We start from the raw sequence: 21,036 nt of genomic DNA, 5'->3' as shown, positions 1-21,036 counted from the left end.
CATGCACATGCAAGAGGCTACTTACTAGCTAATTTTTTTTTCTTGTTTTGTCTTCTTTACAGATTCCAGTAAGATTATGGCAGACTATAGCCACTCACAAAAACAGATGGAATTACAAAATGCTAGTTTGGGAAAGGGTTCTGTGGCAAATTCCCTTGAAAATGGTCTCCAGGATATTATGGAAAACCTCAACACGAAGAAATATTCATCAACTCTTAAATTTAAAACAAATGGGGACTATGCTGGCTCTTATTTAACCCTTTCACAACCTATGCCAATTAAACCTAATCCTTCCTCCAGTGTTAAAAATACACACTCTATTAACAAAATTCAAGGAGGCAAGCAGTTCCCCTGTGAAAGCCCATATCTTCCAGATAAAAGCATCTCTGTAAAACATTTGGGTTCCATATCAGGCATGTCTCCATCCCTCAGTGGGTATAGTTCAGGAAGGACAGATTTTGATATTCATGCCAGCAGAGAAAATGAAAAATCCCTTGGACACATGGATAAGTTTAACTACTCAAAGTACAGTCAGAGAAATAAATCTTATGACAACATCTACTTCCCAGGAATGCTGGAGTCAAAGAAGATCTCAGGCTCTCTCCTGACTATGTGGAATGGAAGCTCGGGGAACGAGCTGGTGCTCTCACCTGGTAGCAATTCTGGGGCAGCCAGCATGCCTTCCAGCCCAAAGCAAGGCAGGAGAATGAATGCTGAAAACAGTCTGGCCCTACACATAAAGCCACTTAAGTATAAAGATGTGATGATGGAAACTCTGGGTTCACGGCCTAGGAAATACTCTGGTGGATCTCTAAGTCATATGGGAATGTACAGCCGTTCCCTACCCAGACTGTATAAATCAACAGAAAACCAGCTGGTGCCATTAAGTTTGCCCCCCAGAAGCTCTCTGGGTAATAGTAAAAGGAAAAAACTTGGAGAAAAAGATCTACCTCAGAATGGTTTCGATGCTGATAATTACCTGAATTTTTCTTCTTGCAGCTCAGGGGTTTCACCACATGCAAACTCTGTCTCTGGGAGTAATCCCTATGTCAGTTCAACTCTTAGTGTTCCTGCAAGCCCTCGAATTGCTAAAAAGATGCTTTTAGCACCTTCTTCCCCATATCTCCCCGATGATTTTGATAGACTTGGACTGTCAGGAACAAGTCCCAGTAGTTCTTTCTCCCCAGTGGATTTTGACAGGTCATTCTCTGTCCGAAGAAACCTTTCCACCAGTTCCATGGAACTTGATGACCCAGATCTGGAAACTTACAGACAGACACCAAATTCTCTGCAAATGTCCATGCGAGAGCGGAAGAACAGCATTAGCTCAATTTCAGGAAGGGAAGACCTCATGGACTATCACAGGAGGCAGAGGGAAGAGCGACTTCGGGAGCAGGAGATGGAACGGCTGGTAATTTTTTTCTCTTCCTCTTATTTATCTGTGACATTTAGCATTTGCAAAATACCCATCCCAGGTGTAGCCATCAGGAAGGTACAGCAAAGAATAAGCTGCTCTGTTTTGAAATTCAAATGCTGCCTGCTCCAGATGCCTTGTTTATTATCACAGTCCATAAAGCTAACCCATACATAGCGTGCTGCTTGGATAGACGGTGCCATTCAGCCATCCTGAAAAAATGTTGGAACCCATGTAAATTGTATTCAGTTATCCTGTGGGCTCTGTTAAAATGTCTGTGTACATAAAACCCACAAATTACACTGCAGGGATCCAGGACTTTTTGCTTTAGATGATGACACTGTTTTGTGGTAAGTGGGCAAAGAAAAAGAGATTCTGCTCTAAGTCGCTCAGCTTTGTGTGCTGCAGAGTCAGGTATACATTGGTGTGGGCTAAACAGCCATCTGCAGAGGTTTTTCTGCTTAGTTTTCATTTTTTCCTTCTGAGCATGTTCATTAAAATACAGGCCTCCTTGCTTCTCCCCCTCCCAAGATGGAGAGTAGCAGAGGAGGACAATTTCTTTCTTTGTCTCAGTGAATGTAAAGTAGTGCATACTGTCTCAGCTTGGGATTATATAGGTAGTAAAATGTAATTATGTATTATTGAAACAACTTATGAGTGGGAAAAGTAAAAATGTCTTCAGAACCCACAGAGATGTTTGAAACAGTTTTCTATTGAAACTGTCTCTGGAAGAACACAGAGCAGTTCTTCCAAAGGGTTTTCAGAGTGGCTTTGGGACTCTCTGACCATATTAACATGCATTCATATTTTATCATCCACATAGAAATAGAGGTCACTAGATGGGCCAGTTGGTACTCCTGAGTCTTAAATTTGAGACATTAACTTTACATTTGTGTGCCCTAATTCACATCTTATGAATTTGAGCAAAATGGAAATAGGATACTCTTAAACCTGTATAGTTTGCATACAGACAGCAAACCTGCAGGAGAATTCATTTCCTGGGCAGACTGGGGGTGAAAAGCTGTGGGGAGGATGGATGCAGGAGTAGTGGGAATGTGGGAGAAGGGGATGCCTGTCAATGACCACTAGCAATGACCTGGTGCCTGTGCAGGGCCACCGTTCCCATCTTGAATCGTATGAGTAGCAGGTTCAGGCTAAAGAATTGTAACCCAGTGAGATGCCTCCCCACACCCCATCTCGCCTATGTCCTTGATGCAAGTTGGTGAGGAGCCTGTTACACAGACAGGAGTCTGCCTTTTCCCCCCCAGTCCACTGATCACTGTAGTTTATAAGATACACGCTGTTGTTCGCAAGATGTGAAGAGGTTCGCCTTTGCCTGCTCGAAGGCTGTAGTGTTGAGGCTCAGGTGTGAGAGGGGGGCAGGCACTGCCCCTTCCCCGCTCCATGAGTGTCAGGGCATGTGCATCCGTGCCCTGCTTTGCTCCCCAAAACCTCTGCTGGCTCCCCTTGAAGCTGCAGCTTCTTGGGAGCAGTGACTGGGCTTCCCAGGGCAAGAAGGACCAACTGTGAGTGAAAATGGCTGTGTGGCTTGGGAAAAAGGTTGTGGGAAACATCAGCAGAAATGTTGTTTCTCCCTCTTCTTCCTGCCTTTGTCCTGCCATTCCTCTACTCCTTTCTGTAATCTTCTCCCTAGACCTGGTGTGTTGTGTGTGCAGAGTGGTGATTGCTTCCTTGCTTGTTATCAGAAGGTTTTGCAGGCAGTCATGCTGTAAAACCTGAGATAATCAGTCATAAAAGCAACGTATTCATATTTCAAAGAGAACAGGCTTTTTTTTTTTTTTTTTAAATTATTTTTCATGGTGAGGGATGAAACATATTGGGTTGTTTCGGTATTCGGTGATGCTGATAATTGTTCTGATTTTATAATTGGATGAAATGGCTACATTCCCACCCCTCAATATTTCCTCTTGCTGAGCAATACTTCCTTCAAGTCCCAATTCTTTAAAAAGAGAATTTGCTTACTGTTTTTCCAAAGTTTTTGAAAAAAATATGATGTTTTGTGTGTTACACATAATTTGAATATGAAGGAATTTGCTCCTGATTGAGTTGATCTTATACTCAAGATACTGCTCCATTCCTTCATTCTCCATTTGCTAGAGCTATCTGGTAGAAGAGTGAAATATCACATCAGTGCCTCCTTCCAATGGTTTGAGAGTCTGAAAAATGCCATAAACAGGTTTCTACATCTCTGAGAAGTAGAAAGATCCATATACATTATATATATATATATGTATGTATATAAATCCAGACATCAGTTCTTTGGATATTAGGGCCTGTCCTGTTCTGGGATCCCTGTGGATCCCTGTGTGTGGATCCCTGTCCAAAGGATAGTCAAGGATCTGTGCAAACAGGGTCTTGATATATCCAGCTGAAGATACCGAAGAACAATTGTTTTGCCCTTGAGTACTGACATGGGCAAAGGATCCATGTCTGCTCAGGTCTCTCTGTTTTTTGGGATGGGGGAAGGTGTGAATAAAAAACCCCAACTAAAGAAGCGTTCATGGGTATCAAAACTGTGTGCTCTGAGCTTTCAGTGCTGTGTAAAAGCTCAAGTTGAGTAGCTGGTAGGTAAATGGCAGAGAAAATGTAGAGTCCCTGTGCACAAGGATTTTCCTTACTGGGTTTTTGAAGCACAGTAGGTAGAAGAACAGTGTAGGACTGCTCAAATAACTCCATCAGAAAAATAGCACACTTTTTTAGAGGACTAGAGTGCTCTGTGGTCCAGATAAGAAGTAGAGAGTATCTTTCTTTGCACCAGCACTGCCCCTGTAGCTATTCTGCTGGCACAGAGTGGCTTGAGTGTCTTCTATTTGATAGCTGATATTCACTTCCGGATTTTTTTTGGTAGTAAAATCTATGCACTCACTGCAATTTGACCTAGTGTCTGCCCTTGAACTCTTCTGTTTACTTTCACTTGTTTACTCTTTCTTTTCCACATAAATTATTCTATGAGTTTGACTTGTGTTTAGTTTGCTTTTAAGTGTCACAGGCTCCTCTAAAAGTTTTCATTTAGAGCTGCTGCTGCAGCCTGCATATGAAAACAAATTATCTGCTGTCATTGCCCAAAAAAATAACCAGAGATGAGAAAAGAAAGTACAAATAGTAAAAATATGCAGGTTGGTTTTTTTAAAAATTATTTAAAAGTCTAAGTTTTAATTTGTTGCTGTGCACCAAATAGAAAAGACACATACATACTTTTGCAGGATTTGGTGTTTCTCCATATCTGTTTCTTTAGATCTGCTGTCAATGGCTGGGTTCACATAAACTAGCTGAAGACTGGTGCTGCTTCTGCTTTGCCAGCCTGCTCCTTTGTGACTTGAAGAGCAGGAGGAACTGGCGCTCTTATTCCTGCCATCCCTCTGGCGTTAGTGCCAGGGGCCCATGGGCTGTGGGAGCAGGTGGGGCAGCACAGAGCTTTTCCTGGCACAGGCAGCAGGGTCACGACCTGTGTCTGCTTCCTCTCCAGCCTGGCTGACCGGACATTGCATCCTGGCACGGGGATGTTTATACAAGCTGGACATGAGTAGAAGTCAGAGTAGCTATTGCTGACACTAGCCCAGGAGCCTTATAAACAAGGAAAAAGGTTATCACTGTGATCTAATAATGTTCAATGCAATTCAGTTTGCTTTTTTTTTTTTTTTTTTTTTTTAAATTATTATTTAAAGAGGAAATCTCACTCTTTTTTTCCTATCTGAGATGAAAGCCCAGTTGTGGTAGCTGCTGGAACTAAAAAGGGGCCTCTCTCTTCAGACCATGGGGTGGTTGGGAGTGGAACAGCAAAGGCAACATAATTTGGTAGATATTATGGGCCATCTGTTTTCTTCGATAGCTGCTTGTTTAAATAGCACTAAAGTTTTTTGTGCTGGTTTTTAGGCAATACAATATATTTCCTCTAGATGGTGGTAGGTACCTAAAAATCACATGTGCACTAGGTTCGTGATGCCTTCCATAGCCCAGCTGTCAGTAGGGATCTGTAAACATACACTTGTTAATGAAGTTTTACTAAATCCAGGATTTGTACTGGGAGAGATTTCAATTTATCAATGTCTGAATGTGCAGTAATAAAATTCAAGGGTCTTGTTCCATAGTCCACTTTGTCACAGTCAGAAGAGCACTGAATTTCATTAGTTTATTCAGAAGTAAGGAATAATACCAAATATCCCTGTGCCTGGTTTGCATTGATGCTTTGCAATTTAGTAAGATGTGCTTATGTGAAGGGAAAATGAAATGAAACTATTTTTGAGTTTTTAAGATGGTACTGCTTTAAAATCATGGTTAATAGAGCTTATGTAAATCTTTATATGACTTGTGGAAAACCTCATATACATGTTTTATAAATCTAGATTGGCACTGTGCCTTTAATAGACCCCTTAAGCATAAATTACCCAAGCTGTATATAAAACTGTAAGTGATTAGCTCTTAAAGGAGCCCCAGGCAAGTAGACAAAGGCTAGCTTCAAGGTAATTCTTCCCACCACTAGTATTTGACAGTCTCTATAATGTTACAGAAGAGCTACTTAACATCATTTAGTTTTGTAATTGAACAAGTGCTGTATAACAGGATAAAACCCCCTGCAGAATGTAACTAATACTGATGACTCCATAAGTTTTCAGGAACATTCAGTTTCAATTGTGCTGTAAAACATTTCTGTGGGATCTTTAATAAGCCAAAATCTGGATTACATATGCTTAATTTTTGCAGCTATATGTGTTATGCAAATTAACACTATGGTCCAGGAAGAAATCAATTACAGGAGACCTGTTCTTATTTACAGAACTTAAGTACTGCTCTGGAACTCTGGTTTTCAGGCTCCTGCCCTTGGTGTGGTTCAAAAAGGATCATCTGCATAGGTACTCTAGGGACAAAAGAGCTGAACAACGCTGTTATTTTGGCAGCCAGTGGCATTCCCTCAGGAGCAGAACACGTGTCAGGTACAGGAGCTAATTCTCAGAAAGCCACCTGCTCAGCTCTTCCCTGCAGGCTGTCTCTACTCTGTGCCACTGCTCTCTCCTGCTTTTACCAGTCCGCTTCTCCTGTGCCTGCTCTGGGAAGGAAAGGACGAGGCACACCCGGTCCTCTGCTGTGACCTGGGCCTCTCCATGCTGCTTCTCTGTGCAGGTGTCTCTGCTGTCAGAGCTGCCTCTGAGAGAGGGACATTAAATACAGGTGCTGCTTCTGAAAGCCATGCTGCTGGTGGTAACCTCGGAGCTGAAGCACTAACCATAGCAAAACAAGGACTGGCAATGAGAAAATAAACTAGTCTGGAGTGAGAAACTGGTGCAAACTGGGGGGAAGGGAGAGAACAGTTGGCGAACTGTCCTCAGTCCCAGTTCAAGTTTATCTTTGATATAAGCTCCTTAGAAATGTAGGAAAGAAAGAGAAAGCTTTCTCCTGCCTCTTGTCTATGAGGTAGTGAATGTACTTGTAAGAAAGAAAGTCTGGGGGGTTTCTGCATCTCTCTTCCCCAGTCCCTGCCTCTTTTCCCACCCTCCTTTTTGACTAGCTGCTGCTCCCAGCCTTTGCTGAGAAGGTGGTGGTTTGTCTGTCTGAGCAACAGTATGAAAGCGCTGTTCTCTGGCAACAGCCTCTTCAGGCAGAGTAAACCTGGCCACACGGACTAGTCATAATTCATGTTAATCTTTGTCACAAGGGATAGACTGCACATGTATTTTTAATGAAATGTGAGGTTATCCAGATCCTAATGGAACATACCTGAAAAGCTTCCTGTTTGTCACAGCTGTTAACCAAGGCTTGCCTTGATATCCAGATATAGCATCACCTACCTCTATGCATTTGTAAAATTCATAAACACGATCTGTAGCAGATGAACAAATCTAGGAATCACCACATGGTTACTGTTAAAAATGTGGGATATTTACCTCTGCTATTTTGGAATTTTTTTTTTACAGTGTACCACGGATGTCTCTTAATGTCATTGATAATCAGTAGCTGAAGAAGGTTATTATCTCCTTATCCCATCCCTTGTCCTTCAGCACTTAAATTTGCAGCCAACCACAGGTGATGTGTAGCTTTCTCAAAGCCAGGAGTTGCGAAGCTGCTCAGGCAGAAGCTGCACAAGACCTGTTACCCCTCTTTGTAGCAGGGAAGAGAACTATAGAAAATACACAGAGATGTTTTAATCTGTTAGAAAGGACATTTAATGGGGAAACACACTGACAGGCTTACAAGGCTTGATTCAACATCCCTCCCTCCCACCAGAGCCAATTTTAAACCCATTTCCTGCTTTTGACATACCTTTTTTTTTTTTTTCCTCTGCTGTGTTCAGTTCACAAATAACTTGTAGGGTATTTCTTGTAAAACTATTGACTGGATTTTCCATGTGCTACTTTTTTCATGGTTTTCATTTCAAGGGTGCTTTCCTAGCTTGCTTCTTCAGTGATAAATTTATGCTGGAAACAGTTACATGCAGGTGTGCTGGAGCTGGAATGAGCTGGCTGAGATGAAATGGTGAGAATAGAGTGTATAAAATAACCACAGAGCTTCCTGTCCATAAGCCTCTCAGCACATGTCAAAATAGAAGTGAGAGATATCAGTATTTCTGTAACGTGTCTGAAAGCTCATCAGGAATTTCTTGAAGACTGGTTTTCCTGCAAATTTTTAAGCTTTTCCCAAGCATCTGAAACTTGAGGGGGGAAAGAAAGAATCCCTTTTGGTTTGCAGCCAGAGTGCCACACCTGAGCACTTAGGCTGGAATGAGCAGCGGCTGTGCTTTGAAATTTCCATTTCCTATTATTACCCAAGGGATGGAAGCTTGGCGTGGGGTAACCCGATACAGCCTGTTGTTGCAGGAGCGATGGGACCTCGTGTCCTGATGTCCGTGTTTCCCATCTATAACCCTTACGACAGGCCCGATGTCATCACAACAGGGAGAGCTGCATAATTACTGGCTGTCCCAGCCAGCACTTGCACAGGGCTTTAGGAATTGGGTTGCCTGGCCAAAAGACTTAGTAAGAGGGAGGATAGCAGTGCTGGAAGGGTAAGGGAAGAGGCTTAGGGTCTGGCAGTGGTTGCCTGGAGGGAACAAGGCTTTAGAGAGTTATAATTATGTCGACCTTTTGGGGCTGAAGGATGTCTGAGAATCTGCTGGACCTATTTTGTGGAAAATAGAAGTTTGCAGTTGCTGCTCTGGGCTCCGTTATTTCAGCGGCTCGTTACAGGAGGATTCCGAGGAAATCTCAGTGGGAACCTGGGAATAAGCTACCCAAAGGCAAAATCGTTCTCTCACAGCGCTCTCTCGTTTGGGTAGCGCTTGGAAAGGGGTGGGTTCAGATGGGTTCTCCAGCTCAGAAACAGAGGTCTTAATTGCGGGTGACGTGCACGTGTGGTGCGTACAACCAGGTAATCTCTCGGTAGCCGTATAAAAAGCTGGGTGTGTGTAACCAGTGTTAAATTTTCATACAGTTCAATGGCTTGCTGCAGGGAAAGCTGAGGCAGTGCACTGCCTGCCCTACTTTGCTTGATCCTTGTTATCACTTGCAGTGGGGCATAGGAAGTGTTAGGGCTGGCAGAAGTAGCTGCTGTGCAAATCCTCTTTGCAAATGTAATGCCAGGTAGAGCTTGGAAAGTGAATATGTCTGTAGTGGTTCTTGGGGAGGGAGGCTGAGGATGTTGGTTTTTTGGCTTTCTCTTTAAATATAACTGTAAAAGGATTTCCTAGAAATGAGAAATTAGATCATTAGCGCAGGTATTAATGCCAAGCATGGAACTCTCACAGTGGTCTTTTTTTCCAGCAAAATTTTCAATAGACTTATGGTAAGCAATTTTTAATTTTTTTTTCTTTAACAAAAGTAACATGAAATTACATAAATGCTTTCTCTCTTCAAAATGGTAAGGTAAAAAAAGTTAATCTGAAATAGAAATTACAGGAAGCTATGCATAGAGTAAAATAAAACAAATATAGCTTGCTAACAGCTGATGAAAGGTATCATAGAGATCTAGAAATCCTTCAGAAATTAAATGTTTATAGCAACTTGAAGCACATCAAGTCAAAATGGCACAGCTACTCTTAGTCTCAAGTTTGAAATGTTGGTATGAATCCATAGGGAATTTGAGTAAACTGGTAAATAAATACTTCCTCCACTTCTGTGCATTTGACAGCTGTTGCATGTTAGATGTGATGCCTCTTTTTTTCTGTTAATGCTCCTAAAACTGTGTTTTTCAAAATGTGACTAAAATGACTAATTCTCTCAAAAGGAGGAATCACAGTTAACAAAATGGAAAATCTAAAAAAGTCAGGAATGGGTGAGTTCATGGAAAATCTATGCAATATTTTGCAGCCTGGTAGGAATATAGCATAAGTGTGAAGTGGAACAATTAGTGATTTACATAGTGAGATCACTGGACATGTGTACATACAAATGGGTGTGAACAAAAAACCTCAATAAAAAATTTAAAAGTACATTTTACAGAAATTAATAGCTAGTTAAATAAGATGTCCTAACACTTATCTTTCCAATGTAGAAAGCTTTGACATTCTTAAAATCTTCTTCCACATTAATTTTGATTCTTCATCTTGCACTGTAATTTATTTATGTATATCTGTTTATCTCTAAATGGTAGATGGATTTTACATGGACTTTAATCCTTCACTCTAAAACAAAAAAACCAAACTCAAAGCAAACAAACAAAACCCCAACCCAAACAAAACAAAAAAACCCAGCAAACTTTATTTTAGCTCACATGTGACACTCAGTGCCATTATCTTTTTTTGAACTAGGAACGACAGCGGCTTGAGACAATCCTCAGTCTGTGTGCAGAATACTCCAAATCTGACAGCGACCCTGCTGCAGCTACTACAGTTGCTGATGTTCAAAAAATTAACAAAGAACTCGAAAAACTTCAGCTCTCTGATGAGGATTCCGTGTTCGAAGACTCCCAGATGAATCTGGAAACGAGGTTCAGAAGCCACTTGAAATCATCTGCAAGCGACTCGGATTTCTCGGAGCTGAGCAGCCACAGCCGTGGCACTGCTGCTTACCTGCCCTCGCGAGGGCTGAGAGCTGATGAGCACTTCAATGAAGGCACCAAGCCCCTGCCTTTTGCTGCTCCCAGCTTCCTGAAGGACACCACCGAGTCATCCTACCTAAGCATCACACCAAAGGTAATGCTCTGTAGGAGGAGACAGTGTAATCCAGGCTTTGCTGCTTGAAATCCTCCTCTAGGAGCTGGCTGTCCTGGCAGGTGCCTCAATTAGGCTGGCTTAGGTATGAGAATTAATCTCACAACTCATACAATTTCATAAGCCATCAAATGTAGAAAATATAGCCAGCAAAATGTAGCAGCCAGCAAATTATTATTTCATATCCTGTGGAAGCTAATGGTACTGGAAGTTGGTGGGTTTTTTTAGTGGGATGTACAGTTCAGGAAGAGTTTTAAGATTTTCCAAGGGAGAAGGATTTGCTTGAACAATTACAGCTACTTAAATAAAGAAGGTTTCCAGAACCCTGCTTAGCATCCTGCTGAGATGTAGGAGGGAAGGGATGCTCTGCTGTTTTCTCCCAACCCGAGGCTCTTGTAAGAGGAGTATGTTTTCTCACACTCACTTGGGAGGTGAAGAGGAGTTGCCTGAGCTGAATTTACTTTCCTGTCTCCTTTCCCTTTGAGCCACTTGCCAGATCAGCCGTTGTCTCTTGGGGATGATGTGGTAGCAGCAAGCCTCCTGCCCCTCCAACCAAACTGCTGCCTTTAATCAGCTGCACTTCCTTTCCTGTGTGCTTCTCACTGCTGTTTCACTAGCAAAAGGAAATTGTCCTTTAATAAAGGAGCTAACAGCATTTGTAACCATTTCCTTGCTAGTGCAGCAGCCTCCTCCTCCAGGCTGTGCCAGAGCAGCAGTGCAGCAAATCCCAGTGGCAGGCAGTGTGTTAAGTAACTGGATTCAAGAGCTGGAATCAAGAACGTAATGAGACCAAGAAAAGCCATAAAAGCATGTTTCTGTTTAACAAGTTCACACTTTCAAAATACTTTGTCTCTTCCATTTAGTATTATTTACACACAGTATGATCTTCAGCGTGGTTATATGCCTAAGGTGAATTGTATTTAACGCCTGCTACACTCACAACTTGAGAGTCAATAAAAGTGTGTGTGTGTGTGTAGAAGAAGAGAGAGGTGTGATAGAAACACATCTTCACTTCCAAAGGGTTATCTCTCTGGAAATCTGTTGAGTCTTCTGGTGTGAAATTGTGTTGAATGGAAACATGCTATTATGTCTTGACTTGGTCTTTCCACGTTAAAAAGGTAGTAACACATTTCACTTACAAGTTGCCATGGTCTTTCATTTCTTTCCCATTGGTTGCTTTCTTCATGCAAGTCAGAGATCCTATTTTAAATCCTTATTAGGAAGTTGAAGTCAAAGATGTTATGTCAGCATTATCTGAACAGGAGACTGGACAAAAGGAGGCTTTCCTGCTAGGATTACTATTGCTAAATCAAGGAATGCCATTCATTCCTTCATTGTAAAGGGAGTTCTGTTAAGCCCTGAGAAAAGCAGCAGCAAGCAACTGCGTTAATGAAGTGCAGCTTGTTTTAAAATACTGAGCTCAGATTTGTTCAGGATGAAATGCCTGCTCTCAGAGTAGCCATTCAGTAGCTGAGCTGAGCCTCATTTGAGGCTCAAATTGTGGCCCAAAGGGGACTGCAAAGTGCTGCATGCAGCCCACCTCTAATCCTGGTTGGGGATAATGAGCCAACAGCCTTCCCAGAGGAAGTAGATTGCAAACCCCTGGGGTCAGGTGAACATGAAGAATGCGTTTCAAACTCAGTGCTGTTTGGTCTAGTGTTTGATGGTGTAAGATCACAGGTATTTTCTTCATAATCTTGTTTCATTCTTGTTTAATCTTGTATCTAGTAAGGAAATGGCAACCTGTGCTACCTGGGGAGATGGAACCAACTTTTGTCCTTATTTTACAGAAGCTGCCCATCTTAATGACTGGTTACAAAAATGTCCTATCCTACCTCTTGGCCTCTATTAACTGAACAGCTGAAATTGACATAAAAAGCATCTCCATCTGTCTGTGTTATTTTTATAAAGGAAAAATTGGATTTTTACAACCTAAATAGCAGAGCATGTAAAGTATTCTCAAAGGTTAAGTTTTAGTAATTCCTTTAGAACGAATAGTATTTACTGTTAAGTATAGTATTTAGTTCCAATGCCTGGAAGTAAAGTATCATGTTTGTTTCTCTTGTACACCTCCTAAATATAGAAATAGCAATATAGTAGATGGGAAATATGTAATGGGTTCAAAACCAACAGTGCCATACTTGTCTAAAATGAGAACTATATGAAAGGGGGCAGAAAAGACAGTGTTTGCCTCTTTTTCTAATGAACCTCTTGTGGTGTGCAACTGCAGATACCAGAATGCACCAGTGAAGAGCAGAGAAGGCAGGAGCTTGGTCGACTGGAGGAGGAGCGCATAGTAATACTGAATAACTTGGAAGAACTTGAGCAGAAGATCAAAGATTTAAATGACCAGATGGATGAGTCCTCAAGAGAGGTATAAAATATGGTTTTTGTTTTCAATGCCTTGCTTGTTACATGTGTCTACATAGCATAAGTCTAATGGGTTCAGCAAGTACATAGGGAACTCATGGATGTGTGTAGCCTTCATATTCTGTGCTTTTTCACCTGAATCACAAACCTGGCAGTCTCCTATTATGAACGGTATTTTTCCCCAGCTGGGGGATGCTTATGATGCTTGGATTAGCCTTTCCCAGCTGTAACCATTACACTCTGAAGTGGAATTGGAACAATCTTGCTTGTTTAATGGTCACTCAGTTGATCCAAATACCTTGTGTCACTTGGGAGTTTTATGGTAGTATCTCCTGTGGCTGTTTAAAGAGAAAGGAAGTGAGACAACTTCCTTTCAAACCTCCTTGGCTTTACAGTGGCAAGGGTATGTTGGCACCCTCTTGACTTCTGGAATCTCACAGTTGCAAACTAAGCTGCCCAGGCATTTGGGTTGTGCCTGCTCCAATTATCCGCAACAGGAAAGAAACAGCTGTTCCAGAAGGGTTTCCTACAGAGCCTGGGCACAGAGACAGCATCATAACAGGAGGAAGCACAGAGAAGAGATAGAAAACAAAAAGTTTTGGAAAAAAGAATCTTCAAGCTAAAGTTGGTTTGGACTTTATTTTGCAGTACTTTATATTGCAATTTTACTTTTTCTCAAATTTGTGACCTCTTTTTAACTTTTATGGCAGAAAAACTTACGGGGTTATTTTTTTCCCCCTCCCCTTTCTAAAAAATATTTCTCTCTTGTGAGCCAACTCATTCCCCTCCCCCCTGAAAATCATGTGTATCAAGATTTCTTCTGAATCTGGACTGCTTCTGAAAGATGTTTTGTGTTCCTAGTTGGATATGGAATGTGCCCTTTTGGATGGGGAACAGAAATCTGAAACAACAGAGCTGCTGAAAGAGAAGGAAATATTGGATCATCTAAACAGAAAAATAGCTGAACTGGAGAGAAATGTTATTGGTGAAAAGACAAAGGTAATTCAGTTATTGTAGCCTGCTATGTTCTCTGTTCCCCTTGATCTTCAAAATATATTTATATGGTTAATATTAATCGAGCTTATTTGATGAAGTACTGCCTGTAAGTAAATTTGCTTGATAAATATGGAGGAAAAAATAATTGTTTCACCATAATTTCCCTTTAACAGTATTGTTTTCCAAGGTATGATTGACAAGCAAGATATAGTAAGCTCAAGTAAAAAGACCTGACCTACTGTGAAGATAATTTTATTAATAAAAACACCACATAGGGCTTGTACTTGGGTTATCTGTTGTTTAAAAGAACAGTATTAATTGCACTGTTCCAGTACCCTCCATTATAAGTTATATAATTTGGGGAAAAGGAAAGAAATTATTTTCTCAGCAGAGGAACAAAAGGAAAAAGGGTGCAGTTTTATCTAATATCATATAGAATATGTAAGACATTCATCAAGTATGTAATTTTAAAGCAATTATGTTGTTTTGTTTGCTGACTGACAATTTTAGTACTGTAGAATATTCCCTCTGTAATTAAGTCTCAGGAATTAATTAGTTTTGATACACAGTCATATACTTAATTGCTCTCAACTATGGAAGAAATAGATAAACATATATTTCCAAAATAGGATAGCAGTATAATAAGATTTTAAGTGCAGAAATGGAAAGGGCCTGCAAGATGAAGTTGCCCCCCTCAAGCCAGGCAGTGCCAGTTCCCTCCAGTGGGCTCTTTGCTGGCCTCTCCAGGCCTTTGCTGGCCTTCTCCACAGGGGATGTGCCATGGCCAATAATACCTCAAGGTCAGGAGGTTTTTCCAGGGGTTTCAGCCAGTATTGTTTCCTTTTTAAATTTCATCCTCTACCTCATAATTCAGATCTGTCACTTGTGGAATTGCTCTAGCTAGTCTCTCCTCTTTTCTTAAGCTCTCCAGAAATATATGAAAGTTTCTGCATTATTTGCTTTTGCTTAGACAAGCTGCACATTTTTAGCACTTTAGCAGTTCCCATTTAATTCACACCTTACAGCTTGCATTGTTTTGTTCTGAGCTTTCTGTCTTCTATTTTTGCCTGCCCTGTCAGGAGCCTGGCTGTTGTTCTGTGGCTGTGCTTATCAAGCCTGTGTCTGAAAAGGAGAATGATGCACCCACATCTCCGCTCTGTGGGGAGACAGTGCACATCCAGTTTGAGTTTGAACTTCTCTGGACTTTTCTGTCTGAACTTTTCCTTGTTCTTGTGTACCCCTCACTGGTCCTTCAGCTTTCAGTGTTACCTGTGGTCACATTTTAAGTTGCCTACATGACATGTTTCATACTTGCTATTTAGCAGAAAGATGAGTTTAAAGTGGGTATCAGCAGATAGGGTGTGCAACCTTCAAAAGGCTGCTGCTGGAAGTTCTGGTTGGTAAGTGGTAATAAATAACATGTTCAGAAATTCAAGAGATCTTTTGTCTTTTGTATGGGTTCTCTGTAGCCTCAAAGTTCAATTAAACTGGAAGTTAATGTAAAATCTGGAGGAAATTTAAATTTTCTTGCTAGTCACCTGACAAACTGTTAGTGTGTATGTAGCAGTGAGAAAATTCAAATGACAGGTCTAGTTTAAATTTTCAGTTGAAATGAAACATGGAAAGCAGCCTATAAAAAGCACTTGTTGCTTATAAGGCAAGTTCACTCAAAACATTTTTTTCAGTGTGAGTCATGGCACTAGTCAGATCAGTTACAAAATTTTAGTTGTCTTTTCTTTTTCATTCCTCTTTGTTTTAAACAAACAAACAAACCCAGCTGTGAGTGTGTGCTCTAAATGTCAAGCCATGGCTCAGTTAATACTGAAATTATCTTTGTAGGGATAACCTCACAGTTCTTTTTTTTTTAATATGTCTGAAAGCATTGCATAAAAGTGAAAGTTGATAAAAGAAATGGGAGATGGGCTTCTATGAAAGGAGTAAAGTATAAAGTGACAGCTGAAGTGTTCTGGGGAAAGTAGTGTCAGCCAGCAAAAGAGATGGCACTGATCCTGTCAACACATAAAAGTTCTGGCTGGCTTGAAACGGTAGCATTTTTTAAAGCTTGATTATTGTATCTATGTTAAAGTTCAACCATGCAGATCTGGTGCAAGATAGTCAACATCTTGGCTCTGTAGTAATACAGGATCAATCCCCATCTACAAAAAGGGGGCTCAGCTGGAGGTGGTAGGTGGTCCCTTTTGCTGAAATAATTTGAAACTTAGGACAGAGTTAAGGCTCGGCCAGGAGTCTTCACTCTGCTGATGGCACTTTTTGTGTTGTTTCTTGCTAAAACAAGTGTCCCAGTGTCCAGAGGTTGGTCACAGTTTCTGTTAGTTGCCTGAATATTTCACCCCTACCAATACCTGGGGTGTTGATTTTGGTGGGGCTTCAAGGCAAGAAGCTGTTTGGGTCCCATATCTCGAACAGTGGTTACATTTCTGTCAGGGTAAGGGAGTGATAGCTGAATACACCACATGGTGTTGGTTGTCTGGAGGTGAGAGAGAGAGTTCATTTCACTTGTGAAACGATGGTGGGGCAGTAGTGCTGTATATGATGGCACTTGTCTCTGGAGCAACTTGAGCATCTCATGGAATTTGGCACTGATCTTGGCATCTGTTTGACAGGAAACTCCTGCCTGCTCGAGTCTCATCCTTACCCATGCACCTGTTTGAAAAACTTGTGAAATTCTTAAAAAGAGAGATAATAAACTACAACCTAATTGTGTCATGTTATGTACTTGAAATGGACTGTATGTAGAAGCTCTTGTACTACCTTCTACCTGATTATTTGATTTTTTAAATTATTATTATTTTTTTAAATGCGCAGTGCATATTGCATTTAGGTGAGGACACAAAGTTTTGCCAACTTTTTCAGAGTATTAAAGCCACAAGTTTTAGTCCTTGCAAGGCAAAAGAATTGACTGGAAAACATCGTGGAAGTTGGCAGGCAGGAGTGAGTTCAGTTTTGGGCTATCATTGTGCTCTTTGCTGTGGTGCAATGTCTCGGTGTCCCAGCCCCTTGCTTGTAAACCAGGGATGCATTTTGTGAGCGGGTTTGTACATTATATGTTAAGCTGCATGCTGGTCTCATCCGAGTCCTGTGCTCAGCCCTCTCGGATCATGAGGCAGGATTAATGTGGGGGAGAACAAGGGGAACCGGTGGGGTAAATGGTGTAGTGCCTACCCTCGGGTGAGTTGAAAGCATTTCCCTTGCCTTTGTGATTATGCCACCACACACGTTGTAAAGAATGAAGCAACTTGTGTTGATTTACTTAGGTTTTGAAAATCAGAGCTGTGGGTGATTGCCATTTCAAAAAGATGACAGAAGCTTTCAGCAGCCCTGCAGCACTCTGCATAGTTCTGCTGTGGTGCCTGTCTGCCAGGTACAAGTGCTGTCAGGACTCAGTTATCCTGACTGGGGTAGCTACTTCCAGAGCTGTTTCACATGGCCTGTGCTTTTAGCTGTGCTGGAAACCATGCTAGGATATAGAGAAAAGTCCAACTTTGCCTCCTTGGCTGTCCTGCTTGAGAACAGCTTACAATCACCTTTCCTTTCTTTCCTTTCTTTCCTTTCTTTCCTTTCTTTCCTTTCTTTCCTTTCTTTCCTTTCTTTCCTTTCTTTCCTTTCTTTCCTTTCTTTCCTTTCCTTTCCTTTCTTTTCTTTCCTTTCCTTTCCTTTCTTTTCTTTCCTTTCTTTCCTTTCTTTCCTTTCCTTTCCTTTCTTTTCTTTCCTTTCCTTTCCTTTCTTTTCTTTCCTTTCTTTCCTTTCTTTCCTTTCCTTTCCTTTCTTTCCTTTCTTTCCTTTCTTTTCTTTCCTTTCTTTCCTTTCTTTCCTTTCTTTCCTTCCTCTCTTTCCTCTCTTTCCTCTCTTTCCTCTCTTTCCTCTCTTTCCTCTCTTTCCTCTCTTTCCTCTCTTTCCTTCCTTTCCTTCCTTTCCTTCCTTTCCTTCCTTTCCTTCCTTTCCTTCCTTTCTTCATATTTGGTTTTATCTACAGAAAAAGATGACAACCTACATATGTGAATATCAGCATTGAGGCTATTAATCACAAGTTCCATTTATGCAGGGAGAGCACGGGTAAGTCCTTACTAACATAATTTGACAGATACAGCTTGAAACTCTCTGGGACAGAGCTTAGTTACAGATCTTGAAAAAATTACTTTAGGCACAGCCTGCTCTAGAGAGCTGAGCTGGGCAGTACCTGAAACAAGCAAGCAGGTGAAGCTTTTCCCTTCCCTTTTCCCTTTTTCCTGCCACCAGGGCCTAGCTCCCTGTAACTACCACAGTAGTCATTCTGTACTGTTGGTGTACAACAGTGATGCTGTTGTTTCCAGTGGAACAGCACCTCAGGTCCATGGTGCTGTCTGCATTTACAGCTTCCTTCCGATCAACCTTCGCTCATGAGGCTTAGATCAGGATTGATGTTTGTCTATAAGGAAATTGAAGAACATTGTATTTGCCTGACTGGATGTCATCCAGCTCTGCAACGCTCTCTGTTTTCGCACAGTGCCTCCTTAATCTGTGCCATTTTAAAACACGCAGTCCAGCATATGTGGAGGAGGATGGTTAATGATTCCCCACACCCTATGTCTCCAAGTAAAGCATGAGGTTGAAAGTAACAGCATAGCCAGCGAAAGAAAGAATAGATCAGTAAGCATGAATAAACAGAAATAACTGAAAATTAGTAATGAATTCAGCAGGCATGCTGTGGGAGCTAATCACAGCTAAATGGGAGTTTTGACTGACCATTTCAAAACAAGTATTTATGCAAAAGTTGAGACTCTTAAAAAAGAGAGGGAGATTATTCCTTTTCTTCTAGAGGACCTTTGCCTTATGTCATGGTAGAAATATATACTCTGGACCTCCTTTATCAACCCAGGTTTCTTCTCCCTCTTCAAAAACAGAAATCAGGAGCAGCTGGCAGGGGATAACTCATATTTTTTGGATTACATTTAATTTTGTCCACATGCTTTTGTGAAAGTATTTTTTCAGTCATTAACAGAATATCCCAGACATGCCAAAACATTTGAAGCTCAGCCTCTTTGCTGAATTAGTACTGCAAAGACTTGCAAGAATAGAGTCAAGGAAAGAGCAGCTGTCAGATGAGCCACCAGCAATCAAAGTTAAATATACTGGTCACCTCTCTCCTCAATCCTTTCTCTTCTGGATGCAAAATTCCTGCTGCTGGATTTTATCCTGATGAATCTGACAAATTTTTGTCATATAGCATAGCCTGTTACATATTTACTGGTCAGATTCCAGTTCAGCAAGATGTAATCAAGTGTTGTAAAATGATGAGCTACCACATCCATAACATTATCTACCTCCTTAAGACATAATACACAAGATAAGGTGTTTTGAGGAATACTTGTATCTGCTGGATATATCCACATAAAGATATCCTGTAGAGAGAACACTAATGAGCACAAAGTTGATTACAAAGACTCAAGGAGAAAAACCTGAATTCACAAGCTTTCTTTTAAAACATTCATGAGAGAAATATCAGAATGGGTTATACCCCTAATGGGAATCCTCTTACTGTCTTCTGGATGCTGAAGACTATAGGAATTTGTATTTCCTAACTTGATTTTTTTTTTCCTGTGGTTTGGATGATTATTTCCTCATTTACCCTCATGAAGGAGCAGTGCTCTACAATCAAGGGCTTTCTTTTTGCCTCCCCATCTGTTCACTAGGACAACACACTGCAGTGGTCAGAGAATGAGCTTAGAAATTCCAAAAAACTTGAGTTGACTCAGGAGCAAGTTAATGTGGGCACCTATTGGGATTTTTTTACTCGAAGCAGAGGGATCATTTCCTCTGGTTTAAAATGCTTTTTAACAGTGGATTAATACATGCATCTGAAACAAGACTGAGATCTCTTGTATAGATGCCATCACTGAATACAGACTGTTATATAATAAATTAGTTACCACTCATACAGAAAAAAAGAACTGTTATGAACAACCTTCCTCTATCTTACTATACTCCTTTTCATATACCTGGCATACATTTTATTTTCTCCTCTTAATAGCTTTTGTCACGAAACGACAGGGATTTAAACACAAAGAATTAAATTGTGGCAATTTTAACGCATCTCTTCTTAAAGAGATCAAGGAATGCAAGAAAGAGTAGTCTGAAAATACAGAAAAGAAGCATGTACAGTTTGGACAGGAGAGTTTGTTTTATTTCAGTGGGGTTTTCTTGTCAGTTATATGCAGTTACATTTCTCAGGAACCTGTGAGAGTTGTGAGAGTAGCTGATTCCATACTGAGAGGGAGTGAACGTGCATGTCTGAAGTTTAGTGTGGGTTATGAGATGCTGCTACTTTAAAACATTTAAAACAATTCTTTCTACTGCTATCCTTCACAGTTTCCAGAACTACTCCAAAACAGATCCAAGCTTTGCCCCAGCGTCATCAAACCCCAAGTCAGTCCTGCTTTGTATTCAGGCTGACCCCAAATCCGTTCATAACATGCATGTGGAGGCAGACCATAGGCCAAGCTGGGCAGTAGGCTAAGACCAGAGGCTGTACTTGTTTTCCTCTGGAAATTGGATGTTAAGAATTCAGCCAGCCTGCAGCTGATGTGCCTCTGGCATCAGCACTGGGACTGTCTGCAGAGAAGTATTAACAAGTCCCAGCTCCTGCGGTTAAATGAGGATGAGCAGCAGGAGCGTGGGTTCTGTTCACAGCCATGCCGCCGGCTGCTCCGGAGCAAACAGCTTGTGGAGGCAGCCACAGACCTGTCTCGGCTGCATTTTGCACTTGGCTTGTGAAGTTATGAATCTTTCCCCTTCTAGAAGAACTTGTCTTGATTCACTTACAGAAAAATAAGTATGAAAAATTGTACGAAAAATTTCTCACTTCTCATTTCTCATTCTCATTCAAATTACTTTTTGTGAATTAAATGGACTTCACCAATGCACAGCCTGAGACGACAGCAAACTTAACTCCACAGCTGCAAAACATATAATGCCTCTCATTGCTGAAAGTGATATTTCCTGTTAAGACTGCACATTTTGAAGGGAGACAGTTTGGTGGGATGTTAGCACTTCCTATGCTATAAATAGACCAGATGAGTATCACTTTCAATCTCAAAGG

The 21,036-nt window shown here is 41.1% G+C and overlaps 1 protein-coding gene across 11 annotated transcripts in view; it reads left to right on the top strand.

Moving 5' to 3' along the window:
• The window catches only part of PHLDB2 (pleckstrin homology like domain family B member 2), an 81,335-nt gene that overhangs the window by 29,108 nt on the left and 31,191 nt on the right, over positions 1 to 21,036 (top strand). For all 11 annotated transcript variants that reach the window (XM_082277517.1, XM_082277524.1, XM_082277520.1 and 8 more), the window contains exons 3-6: positions 63 to 1,411; positions 10,173 to 10,556; positions 12,805 to 12,948; positions 13,806 to 13,943. In XM_082277517.1, the coding sequence (XP_082133643.1) occupies positions 63 to 1,411; positions 10,173 to 10,556; positions 12,805 to 12,948; positions 13,806 to 13,943 (2,015 nt within the window). The remainder of the gene's footprint in view (positions 1 to 62; positions 1,412 to 10,172; positions 10,557 to 12,804; positions 12,949 to 13,805; positions 13,944 to 21,036) is intronic.

This window comes from Coloeus monedula, assembly GCF_965178545.1.
Source record: "Coloeus monedula genome assembly, chromosome: 3".
Lineage (NCBI taxonomy): Eukaryota > Metazoa > Chordata > Aves > Passeriformes > Corvidae > Coloeus > Coloeus monedula.
The sequence above is the reverse complement of the archived record's forward strand: the minus strand, read 5'-3'. Positions and strand labels throughout refer to the sequence as shown.